This window comes from Anabrus simplex, chromosome 1 (genome assembly GCF_040414725.1).
Source record: "Anabrus simplex isolate iqAnaSimp1 chromosome 1, ASM4041472v1, whole genome shotgun sequence".
NCBI classification, from domain to species: domain Eukaryota; kingdom Metazoa; phylum Arthropoda; class Insecta; order Orthoptera; family Tettigoniidae; genus Anabrus; species Anabrus simplex.
This window is the reverse complement of record NC_090265.1, coordinates 849,658,294-849,682,893: the sequence shown is the minus strand read 5'-3', so window position 1 is coordinate 849,682,893 and position 24,600 is coordinate 849,658,294. Positions and strand designations below refer to the sequence as shown.

General features: G+C 41.4%; 1 protein-coding gene across 1 annotated transcript in view; it reads left to right on the top strand.

Annotated features, from left to right (window-relative positions):
• The window catches only part of LOC136857261 (runt-related transcription factor 2-like), a 324,877-nt gene that overhangs the window by 173,355 nt on the left and 126,922 nt on the right, over positions 1–24,600 (top strand). The window contains exon 2 of the mRNA XM_068225004.1: positions 15,663–15,774. Coding sequence (XP_068081105.1) covers positions 15,663–15,774 — 112 coding nt within the window. The remainder of the gene's footprint in view (positions 1–15,662; positions 15,775–24,600) is intronic.

The window sequence follows — 24,600 nt, the reverse complement described above, 5'->3', positions numbered from 1 at the left end:
CCTACCCCTACAGTACGGGGATGGATATTGTTGTACTTCAGCTTAAAATAATCAACTCTACCACTGCCGCCACCAACATTCCTGTCCATGAGATATGTCTCAAAGGCTACATCTTGATTCGCAATAGGAATCCTGATCCTTCTGAGCGGACTGTACTTGGAAAGAATCGTGCCATCGCTGTAGAACATTCATAGCTTCCATAACTTTTTAGCAATTCCTTGTTCTCGATCTCATTCCTTGGTACGCCACAAAACACGCCAAGCCGAGGCCAGGCGATGCGATTTCCCCGAGCAGTTATAACTCTGTATGAATTGTTAAGCAGTAGTGGTCTGCGGAGTGTTCGTAATGTTGCCGAGTAAAGGAGACCATCCATGACCAAACACCTCACATTCGAATGTTTCTAGAGAACAATCTCTTACGATGTAAGAAATCTTAAGGGCACATTGTAGCCTGAAGTGACCAAATTTAGTTTATTTCGATTACATACATATTTTTACAGTTTAGGCGATTGGGGAGGGGGGTGGGGGGGCAGTCGTCTCACAAACTTTGTTGGGAAAAATATTTTTTGTTCCATTTTAGCCACCTAAAACTAGGAATTACAGGAATTATAAGAATATATATGCAAATCTTTTCTTATCACCTAATTCTTTCCTTTAATTTCTGTAATTAATTATTAGAGAAATTGCAAAGCAAAGTCATCTCCGTACAAGCCATGAATACCCTTGGAAGGGTAGAAGGAAAAGGTTTCCACTATCCGTAACCTGGGCACTTGGTGTGGTAGAGTGGTTAGCTCATGCTCGGCCGTCTTTGCCACCAGGAATCAACCTGGTACCCATTATTGGTGTAGGCTGAGTGAGCCTCAGAACCATATGCACATCCGGAAGTGAAAATCTCGTTTCTTAAATTTTTCCACTTGCTGACGGGGAATCGAACCCACGCTCTTCCGGGTGAATCAAGCACGCCATTACCACATTACTTCCAAATTACTTCGTGGAAGTACAGTAGAGACAAATGTCATGCGCCGCGGCTAACTGATTCGTACAGCCCCTCAGCATGTAGCGGAGAGTCGCGGAACAGCGTGTAGCATGTGATCTGAGGAAGGGTAGCAGGGGTATATTTTCGCCACTTGCCACGTGCATTTTTTTTGCTATTTGTTTACGCGTCGACACAGATAGCTCTTATGGCGACGATGGGACAGGAAAGGCCTAGGATTGGGAAGAAAGCGGCCGTGGCCTTTATTAAGGTACAGCCCCAGCATTTTCCTGGTGTGAAAATGGGAAACCACTGAAAATCATTTTCAGGGCTGCCGACAGTGGGGCTCGAACCCACTATCTCCCGGATGTGAGCTCACAGCTGCGCGCTCCTAACCGCACGGCCAACTCACCCGGTGCCACGTGTAGCCTATTTGTCTGTCTGGCAGTCTCACAAAGTCAATATTTCTGTATAGTTCTATCCAGTGCTTGATAATTTGTTAGTGTGTAGTCAAATACTGAATTATATTTTCCCTTGTATAATGACATCGTACTCTTTAATTGTAATAGATATCGTAGCCTAAGAAGTAATACCGCGCATCTCACAATGCTCCTCCTGTCCATTAGTTTCCTTCAGAATGGTCACACCTCACAGCCCCATATGATGGATATGCGGTCCATCAGAACAATTTCCAGTATGTTAATTTCTGTATGCCTGTGTATAAAGGAAAATTAACCTTATGTACAGTATACTGTAAGAGTACGTAAATACATCATGCAAACATACATTCTTCTAGTAGTATATAGCAAGGCTCTTTTCCTTTACCAAGCTCTCGATAGCTGCAGTCGCTAACTGTGTACAGTATCCACTATTTCGGAGATAGTGTGTTCGAATCCCACTGTCAACGGCCCTGAATATGGTTTTCTGTGGTTTACCATTTTCACACAAGGCAAATGCCACGGCTCTGCCTTAATTAAGGCCACGGTCGCTTCCTTCCCACTCCTACTCCTTTCCTGCCCCATCGTCGCCATAAGACCTATCTGTGTCGGTGCGACGTAAAGCAACTTGTAAAAAAAATAATTTAAAGTCCTTTACACGTAACCATAAAAAAATGGACATAACGAAAATTGTTCTGATGGACTGCATATTCATAAGTGACTGGCAGGCGTGACCAGTCTTAAGGAAGTTAATGGATAGGAAGAGCATTGTGAGATACGAAGCATTGCTTTTTAAGCGACGATATGTGATTGTTCATTTGGTGAATGTTCTATAGTATAGTATTGAATCAAAATATATAAAACAACTATTATTAGGCAGTTAAGTCGGCAAACTCCCACCCTATACTTCTTTGTCGAAATTCGCTCAGAGAGCATAACAAGCTTTCCATGTTGTTTCAATTTTGTATTCTAACCACCCTGCCCCTCCCCAGTTATATCTCGGAAACCCCCGGTATTATTTGCTGTCTATCAGTTTTTGTCTCCTCCCCCCCCCATTTTCCCGGCTTCTAATTCCCAAACGCCGCTACTGCATCTTTTTTTGGATAAATAAGCAATTCTTGTGTGCAGTCTGAGTCCAAGTCCACTGTAGCCTACGTATGCCACTGACTGCTTAACGAATTTCCGTAAATGACTGTCCGAGCAGCTACTAATGCCGAGGAATCAGCATTAAACACAAGAATACACCGCGTGTTTCAACCAGTGTCACCGTAGCTTACTGGTTATTGCGCAATCCTGTCAGCTCGGAGGTCCGTGTTCAAATCCCTTTTCGATTGGTGCTCTCGAGACGGTTTAAGCCACGTGCAGATTTAGCAACTACGTCCCGCAAAGCCCGTTTGTATTCGCCCACGAAACAATTTGATTTGCTAATTTCAGCAGCTGATAAAATGACAACAGCGCGTGATATCGAATTAATTGTTTCAAATTATTTATCAGTATGACCAACCCTCTAACGCTCATATACCCGGTTCACGTTATTTTCTACCACCATCTATTGTACCAATAATTAAGGTACGTTGATTTTTAAACTAACGAAAAACTGAACATGGACTACCTGTATAACTTCTCTGTGATTGGATAGATGTTTGGCGGTTCCTATTCATAATGCTTGCCCGACTCGTTGGCTGAATGGTCAGCGTACTGGCCTTCGGTTCAGAGGGTCCCGGGTTCGATTCCCGGCCGGATCGGGGATTTTAACCTTCATTGGTTAATTCCAATGGCCCGGGGCTGGGTGTTTGTGCTGTCCCCAACATCCCTGCAACTCACACATAACACTATCCTCCATTACAATAACACGCAGTTACGTACATATGGCAGATGCCCCCCACCCTCATCGGAGGGTCTGCCTTACAAGGGCTGCACTCGGCTAGAAATAGCCACACGAAATTATTATTATTATTATTATTATTATTATTATTATTATTATTATTATTATTATTATTATTATTATTATTATTATTATTCATAATGCTTGAAGTTATGTCTAGTCATTCATTAGTAAACTCAGCCTTTTAAAAAAATGATTAAATTTGTGAATGAAAGTGGCATGGAGAGGTTCAGTTAGGTAGAAATGTAGCAAGCAGATTGGTCTATGTGGACGACCCTTTAAATAGTCTTGGGGTTATGCGTGCAGTATGTATGTATATATGAATGTATATATGTAATGTTGATGAATGGTAATAAAAATGTGCATGTAGCATGCAATATTTTGTTCATGTAGCATTTTCAGTTGCTTTAAAATTACGAGTTTTACTAAATTTATGGTAGTGAAAGTTGTACTTCTTCTTTAAGATATTGAAATTGAATTATCAACTCTATACCGCCTTCCTGAGGTTTTGGATCCCGTTCGTACAGAGCATAGATCGCAACTGTTTTAGTGATGAGAATGGTTCGCCTATACTCCTGAAGTACAGTCAGTCAGTCACCACTGATATGCATTTCGGGCAGTCGCCCATATGGCAAATTCCCTACCTGTTGTTTACCTAGTCATCACATTGAGTGCATTCACACATGACATACAGCGCCAACTCAAGGCATTGTGGTGGTGGGGGGTACTATTGGGTACAACCACCAATCACAGTTCGTGGGTGTCCAGGGCACTGTGACCAATTTGACCTACGTGAATGGCATCCTGCGACCCGTAGCCATACCCTTTCTGCACGACACTCCAGACGACATTTCAGCAGGACAATGCGCGACCACATGTTGCTGCAAAAATACGTGCTTTGCCGGGCTGAGTGGCTCAGACGGTTGAGGCGCTGGCCTTCTGACCCCAACTTGGCAGGTTCGATCCTGGCTCAGTCCGGTGGTATTTGAAGGTGCTCAAATACGTCAGCCTCGTGTGGGTAGATTTACTGGCACGTAAAAGAACTCCTGCGGGACAAAATTCCGGCACCTCGGCGTCTCCGAAAACCGTAAAAGAGTAGTTAGTGGGACGTAAAGCAAATATTATTATTATTATTATTATTATTATTATTATTATTATTATTATTATTATTATTATTATTATTAAAATACGTGCTTTCTTGTTGTCACGGGATGTCAGACTGATGTCCTGGTCCGCGCGATCTCCGAACGTGTCGCCAATCGAAAATGTGTGGGATATGGTGAAACGACGGGTGCGGCGCTGTGATAAAATGCCAACCACTAATGATGAATTGTGGAACCAGGTGAATGCAGCATGGATGGCTATACCCCAGGTCGCCATTCGCGCCTTATACGCGTTAAGGCCATCACGCATGGAACAAGTTATCATAGCCCATGGAGGACCCAGTTCCTACTAGGAAACAGGACACATGCTGAATCTAGGTGACTTAAATGCTAATCGTTTCTGCAGAACACACTAATGAACATGTCCTGTGAATATGAACTTCCTATTTCTAGTCTTTGAAAGTGTTCTGATTTTTATGAACATGTGTTTTTAAACAAATATTAAGCAAATTCGTCATCTTGAATTCCAAGTTCATCTTCATGTTGTGTGATCTTCGTACTTTTACAAACACTACTCAAACTTATTCTTCCATTAATATTCTTCGCCATCTCTCCACTGACAGCTCGGAACCAGGGGCGTAACGTTAGGGCCTACAGGGCCTACAATGCAGTCGGACTCGGACTTTTAAGGGGCCTCTCAGACTCCTCGCAAAAAATTAATATAATATACATGCCTATTTTTCTATGTTGTAATTGAATAAATTATTATAACCGAAACTTCGGTATCGGTTACAGACTACAGTTCTGTAGTTACTAAAAAATGAAACCAACTGAAGTTATGTACGAACATCTAATAGGCTCATGGTTATACCACGGAGGGGGTCAAATACAACTCACTGAACATTATTTTTTAATAATCCTAAAATAACGAATAATCCATTTGTTCATATAATTTGACAACATATTGCATTATTTCTACCTGGTGTGTGTAAGTGAATCGTAGGTTTTATTTTTTATTTCAGGGGTTCAGAAATTTTATTTTGGTAGGCGGGCCCGTATTACATTCGGTACGCTCCTGCTCGGAACATACTACTTCTTACTAGTTCCCAAGCTAAATTTGAGAGGCAGAGAGGAAGCGCATTACTGAGCCACACCTACAGGTGTTTGTTTGCTCGCTACACAAAAGCAAGAAATGGAGGAAAGCAATTACAGCACATAGAGTCAAAGAGACTCTTAAATGGCGAGCTCTGACTTGTGAAATATCATACTTCACTATGCTGATTGCTAAAACAAAGAAAGCGACACAGTCTGGTGCTGCTTGACGTCTAGCAACACATTCTATCCGGAGTATCACCTGGGAAGCATGTCTCCATATATTTCATGTCTCTCATGAGCACAGACCTACTTGTGTCAAGCTCCTCTCTTTCATCTGATCATCGCTGGTCATCTCTTGTTCTCATCAGACACCAGTACTGTTAAATGCAAGGCGCAGAGGGCCATCCATGGTATGACTTGCCTGTCGTAGAAGAGTAACTGGTACGCTTAAGGCACTGACCTTCTGAGTCCAATTTGGCAGGTCAGGTCCTACCTCACGAGGGGAACGTGCCAAGTGTATCAGTTGGATTTCCCACTAACTTCACCCGGTGAAATAGGTGTCGAAGTAAGGGAACACAGGTTTCTACTTATCCGTAGACATTCATCCGTTTCCGAGAAAATGAAGCTCGTAGTTTGTGACGTGTTTTACGTGTCTATTAGCGCGCAGCAAGTTAAACCGACGCGGTGAGCAGTGGATTTCGCTACGCCGTCATACTTTTGCGCCTCGTGTTCCGATCCCGGTGAGTTGATTTTGTATTTATTTACTTTTGACCATTGACGAAGGTTTTGTTCAATGTATTTTGAAATATCGTTGTCCTTTTTCGTTTGATAATGTTCTGCCTGGTAAATTAATTTTATCAAAGTATGAAGGCTTTCACGGCCGGTGTCAATATAATAAAAATATTCCAGGCTATAATACCGTGGTCCACTCCTCTCATTCCTTCCAGACGTTCCGACTCCGCTGCGGTAGTCATTCTGTGGCGTCGTCTAGATACTTTCTCCTGTATCCCGACGCCCACGCTCATAAAAGGAGGATTTTTGGATATTATATCGCTAAGGGGGTGTTAAGGGGAGTGAACTGTTTAAATGAGTATATCTATATCCCAAAAAACGTAACAGTTTACAGACGTTGAAATTGGTATTTGGAACCTACTTTAAAACACGTATTTGTTTTTTCGAGAAATTCCCTTAAGGAGGGTGAAAAATGGTGAAAAATGGTGAAAAATGGGTTGAATATCTTTTATGAGGATACTTGTATCTCAATAACTGAAGATGCTACAGAAATGAAAATTGGTATTTGGAATCTCCTTTTATTGTTATCGGAAAATCCACATAACGGGGGGTGAACAGGTGTGAAAAAGGGATGAATTTTTAAAATGAGCATGTCTACAATATACCTAAAACAGTGACATGTTGCAGACGAGAAAACTTGTATTTGTAATATCCTGTAAAAATAAAGAAACACGTATAATTTGTTTTCGTAAAATTCACTTAAGTGAAAGTGAAAAATGGGGTGATGTTTTAAAATGAGCATATGTTCAGCATATCTAAAAAAATGACATGTTACAGACGTGAAAATTGGTATTACGAGTATTAATCTCTTTTAAAAATTAAGAAACACGTATTTTTTTGTTTGCTGAAAAACCACTTAAGTGGGTAAAAAGGACTAAATAGGGGTTGAATTGTTATTTTTAGGACACTGATTTCTCAAAAACTGAAGATGTTACAGGCGTGAAAGTTGATATTTTGAATCTTCATTGAAAATAAAGAAACATGCCTATTTTGTTTTCGGAAAATCCACTTTAGGGAGAGGCTTGAAAAGAAGTGAAATAGGGGTTGAAGTATGTTTATAATGCTACTTATCGTGTGTCTGTAAATTGACTATTTTGGCGAAATTTTCGTACAGTTGTCCGTTTCGGGTGTAATAATGACCACCTCTATATTTTTTAGCTTTATTTTCCTGAAAGTTCTAAGTTTTAGCACCCTCTCCTAAATCAAGATGGCGACACAATGCGCCAGACAAGCTAGAAAATAAAAATTAGGCAAAATTATAAGTTTTAGTCTGTAACCGACGGAAAAATTCCAAGATGATAATATTTTTCAGTTTTAATGGTAATATGGAGGCAATTTTGATGACGGTGCAGGCCTTCGTTTCCATGTATTTCGTGGTTAAACGGTAAGTCTTATCACAAAACGGATGAAACAATCTTGGTTCAATTTGAAGTGATCTACAACTTTGGTCCCATGAATTTTTGTTGTATCTCTATCCCTTAGGTGTAATATTTGGCTGTATTTCTCGATTTGCGCAAAATTTGCAATTATTATACGTATAATTCATCGTATGACATAATTATAGTAAAGATAGAATCATCAAATTCGACAAGAACATTGGCCTATCCTGTAGCCATATGTGAGCCAAATTCTACCTTTCTAGCTGTCACATATGTATCCGAAAAGTAATGCAATGTGTGAAAAACCTGCCCAAATTTCGCCCTATTCAACGTTTATAATTCAATCTAACCCATGAATAGAGGAGATACGATAAAATGTCATAAGATCAAGCATTTAGACCCCTAAAAGAAGCACCTTATGGTACAATACGTTTGTCAATATAACGTACCGTTTTGCAGCAGTTAATCTGTAAATGAAGGTCTGCAATATTGTATGTCGATCTAAATACCGGGTGGTAGAGCTGCACCTATCTCCCCCAGAAAATATGAAACCAGCTAGGAATTAAATGCCTCTTAGTCCTATCTTATGCGACATCTTATGGCAACGTTGTGTGTAGTTAGCCCGATATAGACATCCCGCGCAAAGTAAAACCGATACAATAGACAGTAATAGGCTAACTGTAGAGAATTGCGCACCTGATTGGTCCAAGAGGCCATTTTCGTTTGATAGAAAAGGGTGTCATAGAAAACATGATAGGTTAAGGTCAATTACAGATATGTCAATTCACCGCCATTTTGTATAATCTCATCGCATCGAAATTTATAGAAACGTGTTATTCACAGTTTTTCATAATCTATTGCACGCAAATCTTGTGCAACATGTGTGATAGCTTACGCCATGTAAGTACTACCGTTAGAGCGTTCAATAAAGGCATAAAATCGGGCCGTAAGGCTGGAGCACACCAGTAACTTTTCGAAGCGAGAACTTTCGCTCCGCTCGTGAATACAGAGTTATGAGGAATGAATTTTCACGGTGGAGGTAGCTGCGCAGAATTACGCTTGGTAGATGTGCATGGATAGGCTACTTGGTGCAGTGGGAGTTGAGACACTTCTTGAGTCGTGATTTTTTAAATATTCATTTAGTACTCGCCTAAGCATCCTTAACGAAGACTTAACTTTTCTTAAGTCCAAGATATTTTTCTAAGGAAGTTATAATAAATATTGTCACGTACGCACCGACTATGGAAAAATGCATTGTGAATATCACCTGAAACAATATGCTGGACTCATTCAATGAAGTAATAGGTACTGTTACGGGGTTACCCGTGGATCAGCAGAGGTGAAAGAAGGTGCGGGCTGGAATGCATCTAACTACAAGTCCGAAAGATGAATTAAAAATGTAAATAAAGGTTATATTTTCAATAGACAACAAAATTTAACAAATTTTCACTAGGTGAAGAAACAATGAAAATCAGGTACAATTATAAATTTACAAACGAAAGCACAAGTTAAGGGGTCTTTACAAATTCTGGCTTCGAGCCTCAGTTACACAATCCTTGAGCTATTAGCCCAACATTAACAAGGTACACTCATATAAAGGGCAGAAAACCCCTTCATTCAAGGAGCACTTGCTCCCAACTTTTAACCTCAAGCCTCCCAGAGGCACTTTTCGAACACAAGAAAGAGCTGACCCGCTCTCAAATTTTCAAGCCTAATAAAAGGCAATACCAGACTTTACAAAAACTTGCCATCGAGGCACAACTTACAAGAATTAAACAGGGGTATCTCGTACCCAGCGTACAGGGCCTAAAAGAAAAACAATATGTTAATTAAATGGCCCAAAATAGCAAGATGAATGGAGGCGTGGCTTGCACTCCTACATGAAACTTTATAAAACCTAAGGGGCACTAGGCCGATGATACAGGGGCTATTCCCAAGCTAGGGAGGTGACTCGTATAAGAAAATTTTAATATATTAAGAGCAGAAAATCGGTTATGAAAACGTCGTCACCTCAACGTAAAATGAAGGGGAGCTCGAGAGGGTAAAGCACTCTCTATCCCCGATTTACAGTTAAATAATAAGAAACTTTTACATAAGCCGGCACTGAGTTACATTTTGCGAAAGGTAGGTTACATTGAAAAAGTTTCGGACCTTCCCTGAGGGCTAAATTTCTGAGCTAGCAAGAAATAAAGATGTTAAAAGGCCATTACCTTGTAGAAGAGCTGCTGGCGGATGAAAGAGGCGCTTCCCGCCTCCTGCTATACTTCCATACACTAAGCTAGATGTTGTACGATAGCTGAGAGCCAGGAAAATCAGCAGTTTTATACTCTCGGGGAAGATTCGAGACCTTTCATAAATGATTAAGGCACACCCGCTGTCGTCTATTGGGTAGCTTACAGTTACACCTCAACAATGGGGAAGAAAGACGCCATTGGCTAAAAATTAATGACAGAAATTTACGATTGGCTAATTTCAAAACTGACGGAAAGAAAGATTAATATTGCCAACCCACAAATGAAAGAACAACATTTAGTAAAGAACAAACTTATGAATACATAATATCTTCAAGGAAAGTTCCTTCACTTCGCACCAGGGTGCATGATCATAGTTTTTGGTAGAGACATCTGTGAGAGAATGCCCAGACTTCTTGATAATTAGTAAACAAAAACAATTCGAAATTAACTCAGTGACATCTTCTGGTAAACGGTTGAATTAATTCAGTTTTAAATTTCAGAGTTTCAGCTGTAGAGGAGTACTTTAAGGTGGAAAATTCAAATGTGCGGCGTATAGGTGTACCAACCGGTACAGGTACATACTCTGTATATAGTGAATGGTTGCAGCTATGATTCTTTATCACACTGTGGTGTTTGCATCAAGGTAAGCCTATCTGCACATTCGAGTTCAGAACTTGTAACTTACAAGATGAGTTTCGAAGCGATAGCGTAGATTATTCCATTAGTAGGCCTACAGAGTTATGAGACCTGCTGTTTGTCGCATGGAGTGGCTGCATAGTACTAATAGCATCCAGCATATAATGTGTTCCAGGGATTCAGTGTTCGAATCTATTTACGAGAATTTCAATTTTATTTTTATATTATACTCGTAAAGGAATTCGTAATTACGATATAACTTCCTTGAGTCTCGAAAGTGCCACCTCAGTGGTGTAGTGGTTAGTACGATTAGCGTGTAACGGGGTCATTTCATACAATCTTCCCCGTTCGGGATGCTCCAGTGACGTCTGGAAATAACTAAGACGCTGTTCAAAATCCATTAGTGTACAACCCGCATACAAGCTCACGAGCCACTGGAAATTAACTGAACATCAGTCATATTTCTGTACTGCGCATATTGCACCGCCATACATTCCGCCCCTACCATCAACAACTACACCAGAATTTTCGCAATTGATATCAAATTGCAAAGAGTTCAAGTTGATGTTGAATTTTTAACGGACATTCTCCTCAGTGAAGAACCAGAGTTCACAACAACGGAACTGTTAGTCGTCATAACTTCCATTACTGGAACTCGATTTCAGGTACAATAGGGTGTCAACGAGTAGTGCAGTATAATAGGTGACAAGGTAATTGGATCAAATATCTTCGAAGGAAACCTCACAGGACGACGCTATCTACAGTTTCTTCGTTAATATCTCCCGCTCTTTTTGGAGGACGTGCCTCCCTTATTATACGGATTTTACGGATGTGGTTCCGGCAGAATGGAGTTCTTCACAGTGGTCGTTGGCAGTACGGAACCACTTGCGTAGGACGAGGGGCTCCTGTCACATTGCGTGCTAGATCACCTGACGCTACTCCACTAGATTTTAACCTCTGGGGTTATTTAAAGGAAACAGTGTATGAACAGGAGCCAGAGAGTCCGGATCATTTAAGGCGGCCCATCACTGAAGCCTGCAGGCAGGTTCCACCACATATGCTGCAACAAGCAAGAATGTCTCTACAGTGCTTAGATTTGCTTTAACGAAGGAGGTGGCCAAGAACATTATTGTTTAAAACAAGGAAAAATATGATTTTTTTTAAGTTTAACAGAGCCATCGAACCGTCGTAATAATACAAATGTTACAAATGTAGAATATAATTGTACTGACACATAATAATTACAACACATCTCAGGTAACCTGAACATTTCCAACAGCTTTACAGTGATTTGCAACTAGCATAACATATATATTTATGACTCCATTGAATAAGGAATTTACACAAAATACCTGCAATTTCGACCTCTCATTCAGGAGATAGTGAGTTCCAACCCCACTGTCGACAGCCCATAAATGGTGTTCCGTGGTTTCTCATTTTCACACCGTGCAAATGCCCGGGCTGTACCTTTATTAAGGCGACGGCCACTTCCTTCCTATCCCTTCGTCACCATAAGATGTAAATGTGGTGCGTCGTAGGGCCAATTGTAAACAACAAAAAGTCGGCCTCAACACACAATGATCCTAGGGATGGAAAATATTCCCATCCTTAGAATTTTGTGATTTCCCTAGCATCTCGGAACCTGTTACTCTTTTGATCTACCTAGAACACTCCGGTTAAAGCTTACACAGACTCACCATGCGGTAGTAATTCCTCTCCACGGTGTGAATGTGGGGTTGAAAAACTGTTCAGCAGGAGTGTGTTTTACGTGCTTACTCGAGAGACCCAGAAGACGTGGTCTTGTTAACACCACAATCAATTCAAAATTAACAGAGTTTAAATTTGTAATACTCTTTAATACATTCTGGGTTAAAGCCACGAGTATATATTTAACAAATGTTTAGTAAAATAAGACATCACTTCTCCCTTTGCGAAAATCAAATGATCATATAAATATGTCTCTCGGGTATGGCTATCCATCAACGGCTGCTAATTTCAGATGACCACCAGCTATAAGACATAGCGTGCACGGTTGCTACGTAACAATGTTTGGCCATCGATCCATACCTTACATCACAGACTGCACGGTTGCTACGTAACAATGCCTGGCCATCCATCCATACCTTACATCACAGACTGCACGGTTGCTACGTAACAATGCCTGGTCATCCATCCATACCTTACATCACAGACTGCACGGTTGCTAGGTAACATTTTCTAGCCATCCATTCATATCTTACATCACAGACTGCACGGTTGCTAGGTAACATTGTCTAGCCATCCATTCATACCCTACAGCACAGACTGCATGGTTGCTAGGTAACCTTGTCTGGCCATCCATCTATACCTTACAGCACAGACTTCACGGATGCTACGTAACAATATCTGGCCATCCATGCATACCTTACAGCACAGACTGTACGGTTTCTAGGTAACATTGTCTGGCCATCCATCCATACCTTACTGCTCAGACTGCACGGTTGCTACGTAACAATATCTGGCCACCCATTCATACCTTACTGCTCAGACTGTGCGGTTTCTAGGTAACATTATCTGGCCATCCATCCATACCTTACATCACAGACTGCACGGTTGCTAGGTAACATTGTCTGGCCATCCATTCATACCTTACAGCAGAGACTGCACGGTTGCTAGGGCCCATTGTCTGGCCATCCATCTATACCTTACAGCACAGACTTCACGGTTGCTACGTAACAATATCTGGCCATCCATGCATACCTTACAGCACAGACTGTACGGTTTTTAGGTAACATTGTCTGGCCATCTATCCATACCTTACATCACAGACTGCACGGTTGGTAGGTAACATTGTCTGGCCATCCATTCATACCTTACAGCAGAGACTGCACAGTTGCTAGGTAACATTGTCTGGCCATCCATCCATACCTTACATCACAGACTGCACGGTTGCTAGGTAACATTGTCTGGCCATCCATTCATACCTTACAGCAGAGACTGCACAGTTGCTAGGTAACATTGTCTGGCCATCCATCTATACCTTACAGCACAGACTTCACGGTTGCTACGTAACAATATCTGGCCATCCATGGATACCTTACAGCACAGATTGTACGGTTTCTAGGTAACATTGTCTGGCCATCCATTCATACTTTACAGCAGAGACTGCACGGTTGCTAGGTAACATTGTCTGGCCATATATTCATATCTTACAGCAGAGACTGCAGGGTTGCTATGTTACACTCCGGGCACACGGTTTGTGACGCTAACTTCCGTAACGCGAATTTTCAGTCAAGTTTCATTGCCTCTCATCAGAGTAATGCAATGCAAACGATGATCTGCTGCTGACAGCAAGCGTAGAAATGCATTATGGAACATGTATTGGAAGTCTGTTGGGCGAATCACTAACTGATTATTCACCACCCTCCACTAACTGGGCGCCGAGATTGTCGCGTTGTGCTGTGGCGATTGGGAGCGAAGTTACAGGCTCATCGCCCTCTGCCGATAGTTTCTGGAGTGCGTCACGCAGTGATGGTGTGGTAAGTTTATATTTCTAGAGTACAGCTTTCCATATGATTGACAACATGAAGCCGTCTTCGCTGTTAAATATACACACATACTTTTCATCCAGAAATGATTATTATTTAATAATGATAAAGGGGACCCTCGTGGCTCAGGCAGCAATGTGCCGGCCTCTCATCCCTTGGTTCTGTGGTTCAAATCCCTGTTACTCGATGTGAGGTTTGTGCAGGGGCAGGTTTCTCTCCGGGCACTCCTGTTTTCCCTGTCGTATTCCATTCCAGCAACACTCTCCATCCCTCAGTCATTAATCGTTGCCCCAGAGGAGTGTGACAGGCTTCAGCACCCGGCACAATTCCTTTCCTCGCCGCTAGACATGGGCTTCATTCATTCCATTCCTGACTTGGTTGAAACTGGAAACAGGTTGTGGATTGTTAATGGACCTCGAAAACCTACGTTCATTGATGTAATTACTTTATTTTATTATGTATTTCATGTATGGAAAATTTACAATGATAGACATGATATAGGCTTTTGGGCTTATGCCGTGTCATGGAAATAAGGTGAAATTCTTTACGTTTCGCAGAGAACCGTGCTCTGCGTCATCAGAAGAAAATCTCGACTGCCGTCGAGAAAGGTTTCTAAAACAATGAGCTTTGAATTTAGACGTTACCCAATGGAAATGGAAATGGTACGTTCATTCGTCACCAGATGACTCCTCGGACGCGGTACAGCGCTAGCATTCGAAGCGGAAGCTGACGGAATTATCAGAATCAGTCTGCGAGGGTCACATAACAAAACAGGCGTACGCACATATGAAGGTACGAAATTGACACAAGTCTGCAAGGAAACATCTGGCGATGAGGAACGCACGAATATGGAAAACACTGAAACGAGGTAACAATAGTGAAGGGACAGGGAAGGGAACTACCTACGTATATCCTTAATGGCTGGCAACCAGGTATTACTTAATTGATAGCCAGTTCCCTGTTGAAATTGCTAGGATTTCTACGTATTTCCACAGCTTCCCGTATAATTCTGGACCTGCAGTGTATTGTGAGAGAAAGAGCTCGAGCATCTTGGAACATGTCATCATGACCCGACGATAGAGCGTGCTCAGCTATTGCTGATATGTCTGGCTGATTGAAACGAATATTACGTTCAAGTTCCTTGATACGGGTACCAATGGACCGGCATGTTTGCCAATGTATACCTTACCACAAGTACAGGGAATTTCGTATAGGCCTACCCCAGGATGTAAAAGTAGGGACAATTTTTCCTTGGTTTTACCCAGAATGTGAGCAATTTTAGTGATGGTGCCAAACACTGTTTTTATATTGTGTTTGCGGAGGACCTTGGCAATTCGATCTGTGGTGTTACGAATGTGAGGTAGGTATTTTCTTGACACGGCATAAGCCCCAAAGCCCGGGCCGTGAAAGCATCAATGGCAACGAAAATTCATAGTGTTAATAATAAATCTTGAATAATTCCGTGAAAAGGTTTCACGATTGTTGGAGGTATTGCAATATAATAGTGGCTGTGAGGAATCTTACCTAGAAAACTGTTCTTGCATTCTGAAGTAATTTTGTCTCATCGTTTATCATATTTCAACATTTTCTCACTTGTTTCAGGGAAGAGCTTCACGCTAACGATTATCCTAGGTTCTTCGCCTCCTCAAGTGGCGACCTACAACAAGGCGATAAAGGTGACTGTGGATGGACCTCGAGAACCGCGCTCCAAAACCCGTAAGTAAAGCGTACTTACGTTATATTTTATCGTTGCGACAGTACGCATTCAATACTTAGTTCAGTTGAGCTAGGCGGCCATGAATTTGGCTTATCGTAGCTACAGAGTGTCCGCTACACAGAGAGCAGTTACATTATCTGAGGAGTAGTTCAATATGATGTAGGTTGACTTGGTGGCCATATGTTCCCATAATAAGCCACGTGTAAAGTCGTTATGGAATTGTATGAGCTATAAGGTTTGGATATTTTCTCGTAAATATGGACGATAACTCAATTACTTTCATACGACTTCGTATATGTTTTATGAGCCTAAGAAATACTAGCAATGTATTACTATAAGATCTTTACTTTTTATTGTGTAGAGGTATTTACGTTCTGAAGAACGTACATTTATATGTAATCTGAAATTTTTCAGACCATGATACACAATTTTACGCTGAACTCTGATGGCTACGCCTCGAATGCAGACGAAACACTGCATACCTCGACTTCATTTCACCGAATCCTTACCTTACAATCCCCAACCTACCTGTATGAATGATTGCATGGCCTTTCTGAACACCGTGATAAAAAATACTAGAACACTGATCACGACATTTTTTGCTATTCCTAAGCATAAATTCTCAACTACAACCGTTCCTTCACTGTTGTGGCCAGCCGTGAATGGAACTTCCTTCTTCAGGAGGTCAGAGGAATATCAGACCACGGAAGATTTAAAAGAGGGTGCTCAAATTATCTCCATGAGATGGGCTCGTAGTGTGACAGTATTTCTTCATCTTCTACATCTCCTGGTCTTGTTTTCTTATTCTTCTGCTTCTTATTATTATAACAACCATCATGACATTCATTCTTACTGCTATAGCAACAGCAACAGTAGTACTCATCTGTACTCCCCTGTAGAGTTATCATTATCCAGATCCCTATTTTGTAAAGATTTTCGCCCAAAATCATAACATGAAAACTGAAATTATCGTCAATGTGAGAAATTTCTGGAATTAAACCTGAAATTGTAAATAATAGTACGGTATTCTATATGATTATTATTATTGTAATTTATTGTATTTTAATTTATTCGTGGGTAATATTGTACTTAGGAAGGAAAATATTCATTTGTTTTATATTGTCTATCACAATAGTCATTGTTTAGTTAGATAACATAGTAGTATTCTAATTTGTTTCAGTCTATCCATATAATAAAAGAGTTTACTGAAGAAGCTTTCTACTGGACCGATTTGCTTCATTTCCGTTTTATTCTCCCCCGAAATTTCCTGGCGATGAATCATGAGACATTGATATGTCTCTAAGCTCAGCCGACTTTGAGTAATCATAAAATCAAGTCATTAAATTATAACTCCAATACTTGCAGGCGGAGGCTTACCCTAACCAGCAATACATTCTGTACTTAACAGGTTACTAAGCGACTAACACTTTCGTTGATATTTTGATATACGTGATTTTCATCCTTTGTAATGTCATTGCATGCACCCATGTTTGATTACTACCTGTGCAGCCTGAGAGTATACACTTTCTCTGAGCCTGGAAGAATATTATTCTGTGCTATATACGCTTTGATTCCCTGACCTTTCCCAGTTTCTAAATATACTAAACAGATGGCAGAACTTTCCTCATAACTTATATGCTGCTATTAGAAAATATCACCGGTCGAGTTGGCCTTGCGGTTAGGGCTGCACAGCTATGAGCTTGCATCCGGGAGATAGTGGGTTCGAACCCCACTGTCGGCAGCCCTGAAGATGTTCTTCCAGGGTTTCCCCATTATCACACCGGGAAAATGTTGCGGCCTGTACCTTAATTAAGGCCACAGCCGCTTCCTTCTTATTCCTAGGCCTTTCCTATCCCATCGCCGCCATAAGACCTACTGTGTCGGTCCGACGTAAAGCAAATAGTAAAAAATGGAAAATATCGACCTAAGCACGAGCGGGAATGTATCAAGTCAACTAGGCTTGTCTAAGACCACCATCACCGGTAATAAAGCACAGGGACAGAAGAGAAAACCTACAAACTGTTTTCCAGTCAGTGACCGGGTCAGGGATGGAATGAATGAAGCCCCCATCTTGCCGCCAGGATAGGAATTGTGCCGGCTGCCGAAGCCTGTCGCACTCCTCTGGGACATTGCTTAATGACTGACAGATGAAATGAAATGATACTGGAGAGTTTCTGGAATGAAAGATGATAGGGAAAACCGGGGTACCCGGAGAGAAACCTGTCCCGCCTCCACTTTTTCCAGCACAAATCTCACATGCAGTGACCGGGATTTGAAGCACTTAACCCAGCGATGAGAGGTCGACGCGCTGCCGTCTGAGGCACGGAGGCTCAAACCACAGGGACAACCTCTTGAAAATGTATGTCTCTACTTACCAGAAGCAGTATTCAGTCACGGCTAATTGTATGATTCACTATCTCGGGCAAGAAAGTTTGTAAATGTTAAGATCTAGATACGCCCGAAAATTTGAAGCACAGCGACTGTATGGAAATAAGTGTTATAAACTACATTAGGAATGAATCAGTTATTATGTACCGGTATTAAATGTTTGTAAAAAAGTTGGAAAGGCAGGCAAAACAATATAACCATTCACTCACTCTCTCTCCTGGCGCTACAGTCCATGCAGGACCCTGGCCTCTCCTACAGCCGTCCCCCAACCATCTCTGTCTGCTGCACACCTTCTCCAGTTCCGGATTCCCAACGCCTCCACGTCCTCTCTGACGTCATCTCACCATCTCTTTCTAGGTCTTCCTTGCCTCCTTCTGCCTTCAGGGTGTTGCTCGAGGACCTTCTTGGGAACCCTCTCCTCCGCCATTCTCATCACGTGCCCCAAGTAGCTCAGGCGTCTCTTCTTCGCTTCTGCTACCAGGTCTACTGCAGCATAGAGCTGGTACACTTCTTGATTTGTTCGGATGAGCCATTCCCCTTCTTAACATACAGCCCCATAGATCTTCCGCAGCACCTTTCTTCCCCATACACAGAGCCTGTTCTTGTCACTTTCCGTGAGCGTCCAGGCTTCACACCCATAAAGAACTACTGGCCGTATTATGGTGCGGTACACAGTGAGCACTAGAGGCAAATCAAGAGTTACAGATGACCTATTTATGACGAATAGTGCGGAACAGCACGGGTCCACTAGTTCCTTTAACGTTTTAGTATTTTTTGTTTTACTGTATGTTATTTGTGTATTCACTGGTTAAATGTAAGAGACGGACACGTGTCCCTTACTTTACCAGTTAAAATAAACCATATCTATCTACTGCACATTTCAAATTAGAAAAGTAAATGGCAAAATATGCAACATACCACGATCATATTTGAGGATATTTTTTGCAAGGACCACTTAAGTCGTTTATAACACTTTTTGCTTTTGTGTTAATAATTCATGTTAGAATGGCATGCTCGTGTTTTTTCAAATGTAAATTTGGAGTGACTTAACTGTTTTTGCACGGTTTTATAGTGGTGTACGAAGACGCCATTCTAACAAGAATTTTTAACAAAAAAACAAAATTGTGTAACAAGACTTAAGTGGTATTTAGTATTCTTCTTTTATCTTATGCATCCACTGGTTAAGTGTAAGACACGGACACGTGTCCTTAACTTTGCCAGCTAATACAAACCATATCTATCTATCTATCTATCTATCTAATATGAACACTGTACTCCTGTATAAATCCGAGCAGAAGATTGAGGTATGTTAATGCAATCAATCAATCAATCAATCAATCAATCAATCAATCAATCAATCAATCAATCAATCAATCAATCAATCAATCAATCAATCAATCAATCAATCAATCAATCAATCAATCAATCAATCAATCAATCAATCAATCAATCAATCCTGATCTTCATTTAGGGCAGTCGCCCAGGTGGCAGATTCCCTATCTATTGTTTTCCTAGCCTTTTCCTAAATGATTTCAAAGAATTTGGAAATTTATTGAACATCTCTCTTGATAAGTTATTCCAGTCCCTAACTCCCCATGAATGAATATTTTCACCAGTTTGTCCTCTTGAATTCCAACTTTATCTTCATATTGTGATCTTTCCGACTTTTATAAACGCCACTCAAACTTATTCGTCTACTAATGTCATTCCACGCCATCTCTCCGCTGACAGCTCGGAACATACCACTTAGTCGAGCAGCTCTTCTTCTTTCTCCCAATTCTTCCCAGCCCAAACTTTGCAACATTTTTGTAACGCTACTCTCTTGTCGGAAATCACGCAGAACAAATCGAGCTGCTTTTCTTTGGATTTTGTTTCCAGTTCTTGAATCAGGTAATCCTCGTGAGGGTCCCATACACTGGAACCATACTTTAGTCGGGGTCTTACCAGACATATGCCCTCTCCTTTACATCCTTACTACAACCCCTAAACACCCTCATAACCATGTGCAGAGATCTGTACCCTTTATTAAGAATCCCATTTATGTGATTACCCGAATGAAGATCTTTCCTTATATTAATACCTAGATACTTACAATGATCCCGAATATGACAGTTTTAGTCGCAATGTTTCTTGTTTCTTCATGTTCAGGTTTTGGAAGTTCTTGGTCGTCAGTCCCCAGTAAAAATAGTAAATATTACAGGCAATGCATTCCCCATGCGAGATTTATTGTGGGTTTCTCTGTAGTAAAAGAAAGAGATAAACTACTTCCTGTCTATGAAACAATGCCCGTGCCTTACCAAAAAAATGGGACCTATTAAATATTACAATATATTTGCCGTCATTCCTGTTTATTACCAGCAGACTGTATCGCGTATTTCTCCCCACTGTGGATGGCAAGGTAGAATATATCCATGCTATTCCCTGTCCGCCGTAAGAGAGGAATGTAAGGGATTAATCGCCCCCTCCCCCTATTGGCGACCATATGGGCCATAGCTGAATGTGGCATTGTTTCCATTTACTTCTTGCAGGATCCTCGCTTTCAATTTTCTTATAGTCTTCCCTTGGTCAGCTCTACTTCTCTCTCGACTTGTCTCTCGACTCCGTCAGTATTAGGTTTACGAAACCAAGAGCGTCTAAATTTACCGATATCTTCATTATCAGAAGGGTCAGTCAAGTACAGGTAAAGCCATCTCCGTACAGGCCATGAATGCCGTTGGAGCGGTGGAAGGTAAAGGCTTTTACTATGCGTAACCTCGACACTTTGTGGGGTAAAGGGGTTAGCTCTACACCCGGCCGCCTTTGCCTCCAGGAATTAACCTGGTACTCATGTTTGGTGTAGGCTGAATGGGCCATGTGCACCTCCGGAAGTGGAAATCTCGATTCCTAAATTTTCGACTTCCTGGCGGGGAATCGTACCCATGTCCTTCTGGGTAAACCAAGCACGCCTTTACCGCCTCGGCCACGGAGCCCCTAGAAGAGTTAGAGCTCTCCCATTCATCTCTTAGTATTCAGGCAGAATGGTTCCCACTTGTACTGCCTCTTAAAACAATATTCACCACCATTGTCGCATATCAAGTGTTAGTAATCTTCTTCTTCTTTACTTTTTCTCATTTATCGAAGGTCTGCATTTGTGTGGTTTAAGCCAAGCTTTACGGCCAGATGCCCTAGATTGAGGATTACATTCACTATTTCATCATTCCGTGGTGGTTTGAAGTTAGATATGTTATACTTAAATGAAGATGTGTACCAAGAGGATAACAAACACCCATTCCCGAGCTAGAAAAATAAACTAAACACGATTAAAAACCCCAATCCGCCCGGGAATCGAACCCGGATCCCTTTGAACCGAAGGCCACTTCGTTGGCCGTTCTGTCAAACGGACGGACATTTATTCCTTCTTCCTCTTGTCCAGCACATGTGGGGCCGCGAGTGCGAACTGTGGCGCTCAAGAGGATTTGGCCCTGTTTTACGGCCGGATGCCCTTGCTGATGCCAACCTTATATGGAGGGATGTAATCAGTACTGTGTGCTTCTGTGATGGTTGGTAGTGTGGTTTATTGTCCGAGTATGAAGAGGAGAGTTTTGGACTAACTCGAACAGCCATTTCACCGAGCCAGAAGAATTAGTCAAAAATGATTAAAATCCCCGACCCGGCCGGATCCATTTAGCCAAAGAGTCGGACTAAAGCGGGCGGACATCATTAGCAATTAACTGTTTTTGCTTATTGAAATAGTAAAAGGAAACTTAGAGTTTCTTGTTTTCCTTCAAGTGCCATGTTTGTTCCCCCGGATCTTGGCGACCACCCTAGGGGAAGTATCCCTTTCTTCGGCTAATATTAAGATTTTCTCGGTGTTGTGTATGCGGGTCCAGTCTTTGACGTTCTGGTAACATGCCATTGGTGTTCTCTTAGCTCGTCAGTTGATTTCTCTTTTGCCCTTCAATATCAGATGTGGTAGACTATACTTTCTGCACCACAGGCCTTATTTTCCAGCTCTCACTCTACTTTATCTCTCCTTAGAATTTCATTATTTCTTACTAGAACTGTACAAGATATTCTGACCATTATCTTTCGTAATCACATTCCAAAGGTTCCAATCCACTCCGTGCACCACCCATTGACTGGACGAGCGAGTTTCCTACGCATTTTGTATCACGTAGCTGTGAGCTTGCATTTGGGAGATAGTGGATTAGAATCCAGCGTTTCTGCCCTGATGATGGTTTTCGGTTTCCAAATCAGGGAAATTCTGGGGCTGTGCCTTAATTGAAGCAACGGGGACTTCTTTCCACACTTATCCTATCGTCGACACAAGACCTGTCTGTGTTGGTGTATAAGGTTGCAAATAGTGTATAAGGGTCTATGAAAATTGGAGATCTGTTTCCTACATTCTGTGTAGAGTGTCAAGACTCACAACAACTTGATACAGGTAAAGTAGCGTAAGGTCGGCGAGGACGTTTATCACATATCACATCGTACAATACCAGTCCAGACTTAACCACAAGAAATGCCCCACTTCTACTGCTATTCAACAACAGCTGTCAGATTTAATTTAATATTATTGCATAACATTTGTCATGAGGGTGGGAGGAGGGAATATGCCGTAATAATAATAATAATAATAATAATAATAATAATAATAATAATAATAATAATAGGCTGGGTAGACTCCAATCACAATTCAGATATAAATTTATGATAATAGTAAATATCACATAGAGTAAATCATTGAGGTTGGCAGCACAGAATTACCGTGGTTTAGCACTTAAATTAAAAAAAGGGGATACACTCACATAACATTTTTCTTCCAAATATGTAACTGTATGAGAGTAAATTAGGAGCATAGCAGTAGAAGCAATAACTGGGATTACCATTTTTTTTTTTTTTTTTTTTTTTGCTATTTGCTTCACGTCGCACTGACACAGATAGGTCTTATGGCGACGATGGGATAGGAAAGGCCTAGGAAGTGGAAGGAAGCGGCCGTAGCCCTAATTAAGGTACATACCCGGCATTTGCCTGGTGTGGAAATGGTAAACCACGGAAAACCATCTTCAGGGCTGCCGACAGTGGGGCTCGAACCCACTATCTCCCGAATACTGGATACTGGCCGCACTTAAGCGACTGCAGCTATCGAGCTCGGTAGGACAAAGTTTGAGGTCAACGTCGGATACAATAAGGAGCACAATAAGTAAATGTTGCATTTAGGGAATCTAGTGATATTTACAATAGTGCCGTAGAAAAGAAAGGAATTCATACAAATATCTTTTTGTCCCTACCATCGTCTCGTATAGAAAAACAAATAAGAGAAAAGGAGAGGGGGGATAAAGGAGATACATACATGCATGCCCAAAGGCAAAATAGCAAACCAACCAGAAATACCTCAAACTCTTTACACAAATTTAAGTACCAAAACCGAAGAAATGACCTCCGAGTCTTCTAATAGAAGTTTATTGGTTATACACGTTAAAGATTACACACCTCGAGAATGAGGATACGAGTTTTTCTGATGCCACGAAATACCAGGCAAATGATATGACTGCAATTTTAACCATTAAGACATCCCAAGTAGGTCAACGCAGTCTCACATAACCTTGAAACACTCAAAACAATGTAGTGAGAGAACACGTGTATGGATCAAGACCAGGGTTGATGAATGAATTGTTCATGTTCACACTAAAAAGAGAGACGCACAGAGAGAGAGAGAGAGAGAGAGAGAGAGAGAGAGAGAGAGAGAGAGAGAGAGCTTAAAACATTACGCACCTGGCATAGACCGGCGAAGATATAAGGTCTTTTACTAGGAAATGGCATGCTACCCAGTAGCCACTAGGTGAATACAAGTGCTCATGTTGCAGCCTTTTAAGACCTAATTAAAATGTCAGTCATACCTCATGTCCATGTCCATCGTTCCGGAGCGAAAAGAAGATAAATTAGATACACTGCTCCATAAGAGAAAAATAAAACAGTCGTAGTTCCACCCTCTACACAGGCTTGAAGTCCATCTCAATTGGGTACCACCGAAGACGCAAATATGTACCATAGTGCAGAGGGGGGAGAAATAAGGGGAAGAAAGGCTAGCACTTTCTCGAAGGTAGAAGAAATTACGGGGGCATGCGCCAGTAGAAACAGCTGTCCATCCGCGTGTGACGTCTTCGGGATATCAGCTGACATGCAGAACAGTTAGTTGACGGTCGGCGGCCGATGCGAGTAGCAGAGTTGTGTGTGTGCAACGTTTTTCGATTTCTTGGAGATATATCGGCGATGAGGTGAGTCCATTACACATTACATACAATGCAATATGAACTCTATATCACCAAACGTCTGTACAAGTTTTTTGAACGAAGTGTGCAGTTCTGAAGAGCAGAACTTACTTCACACCACAACTTATATAATTTGCTCCTACGAGTAAACAACTTCAGTTTTAAGATGTTACTTTAACACGGT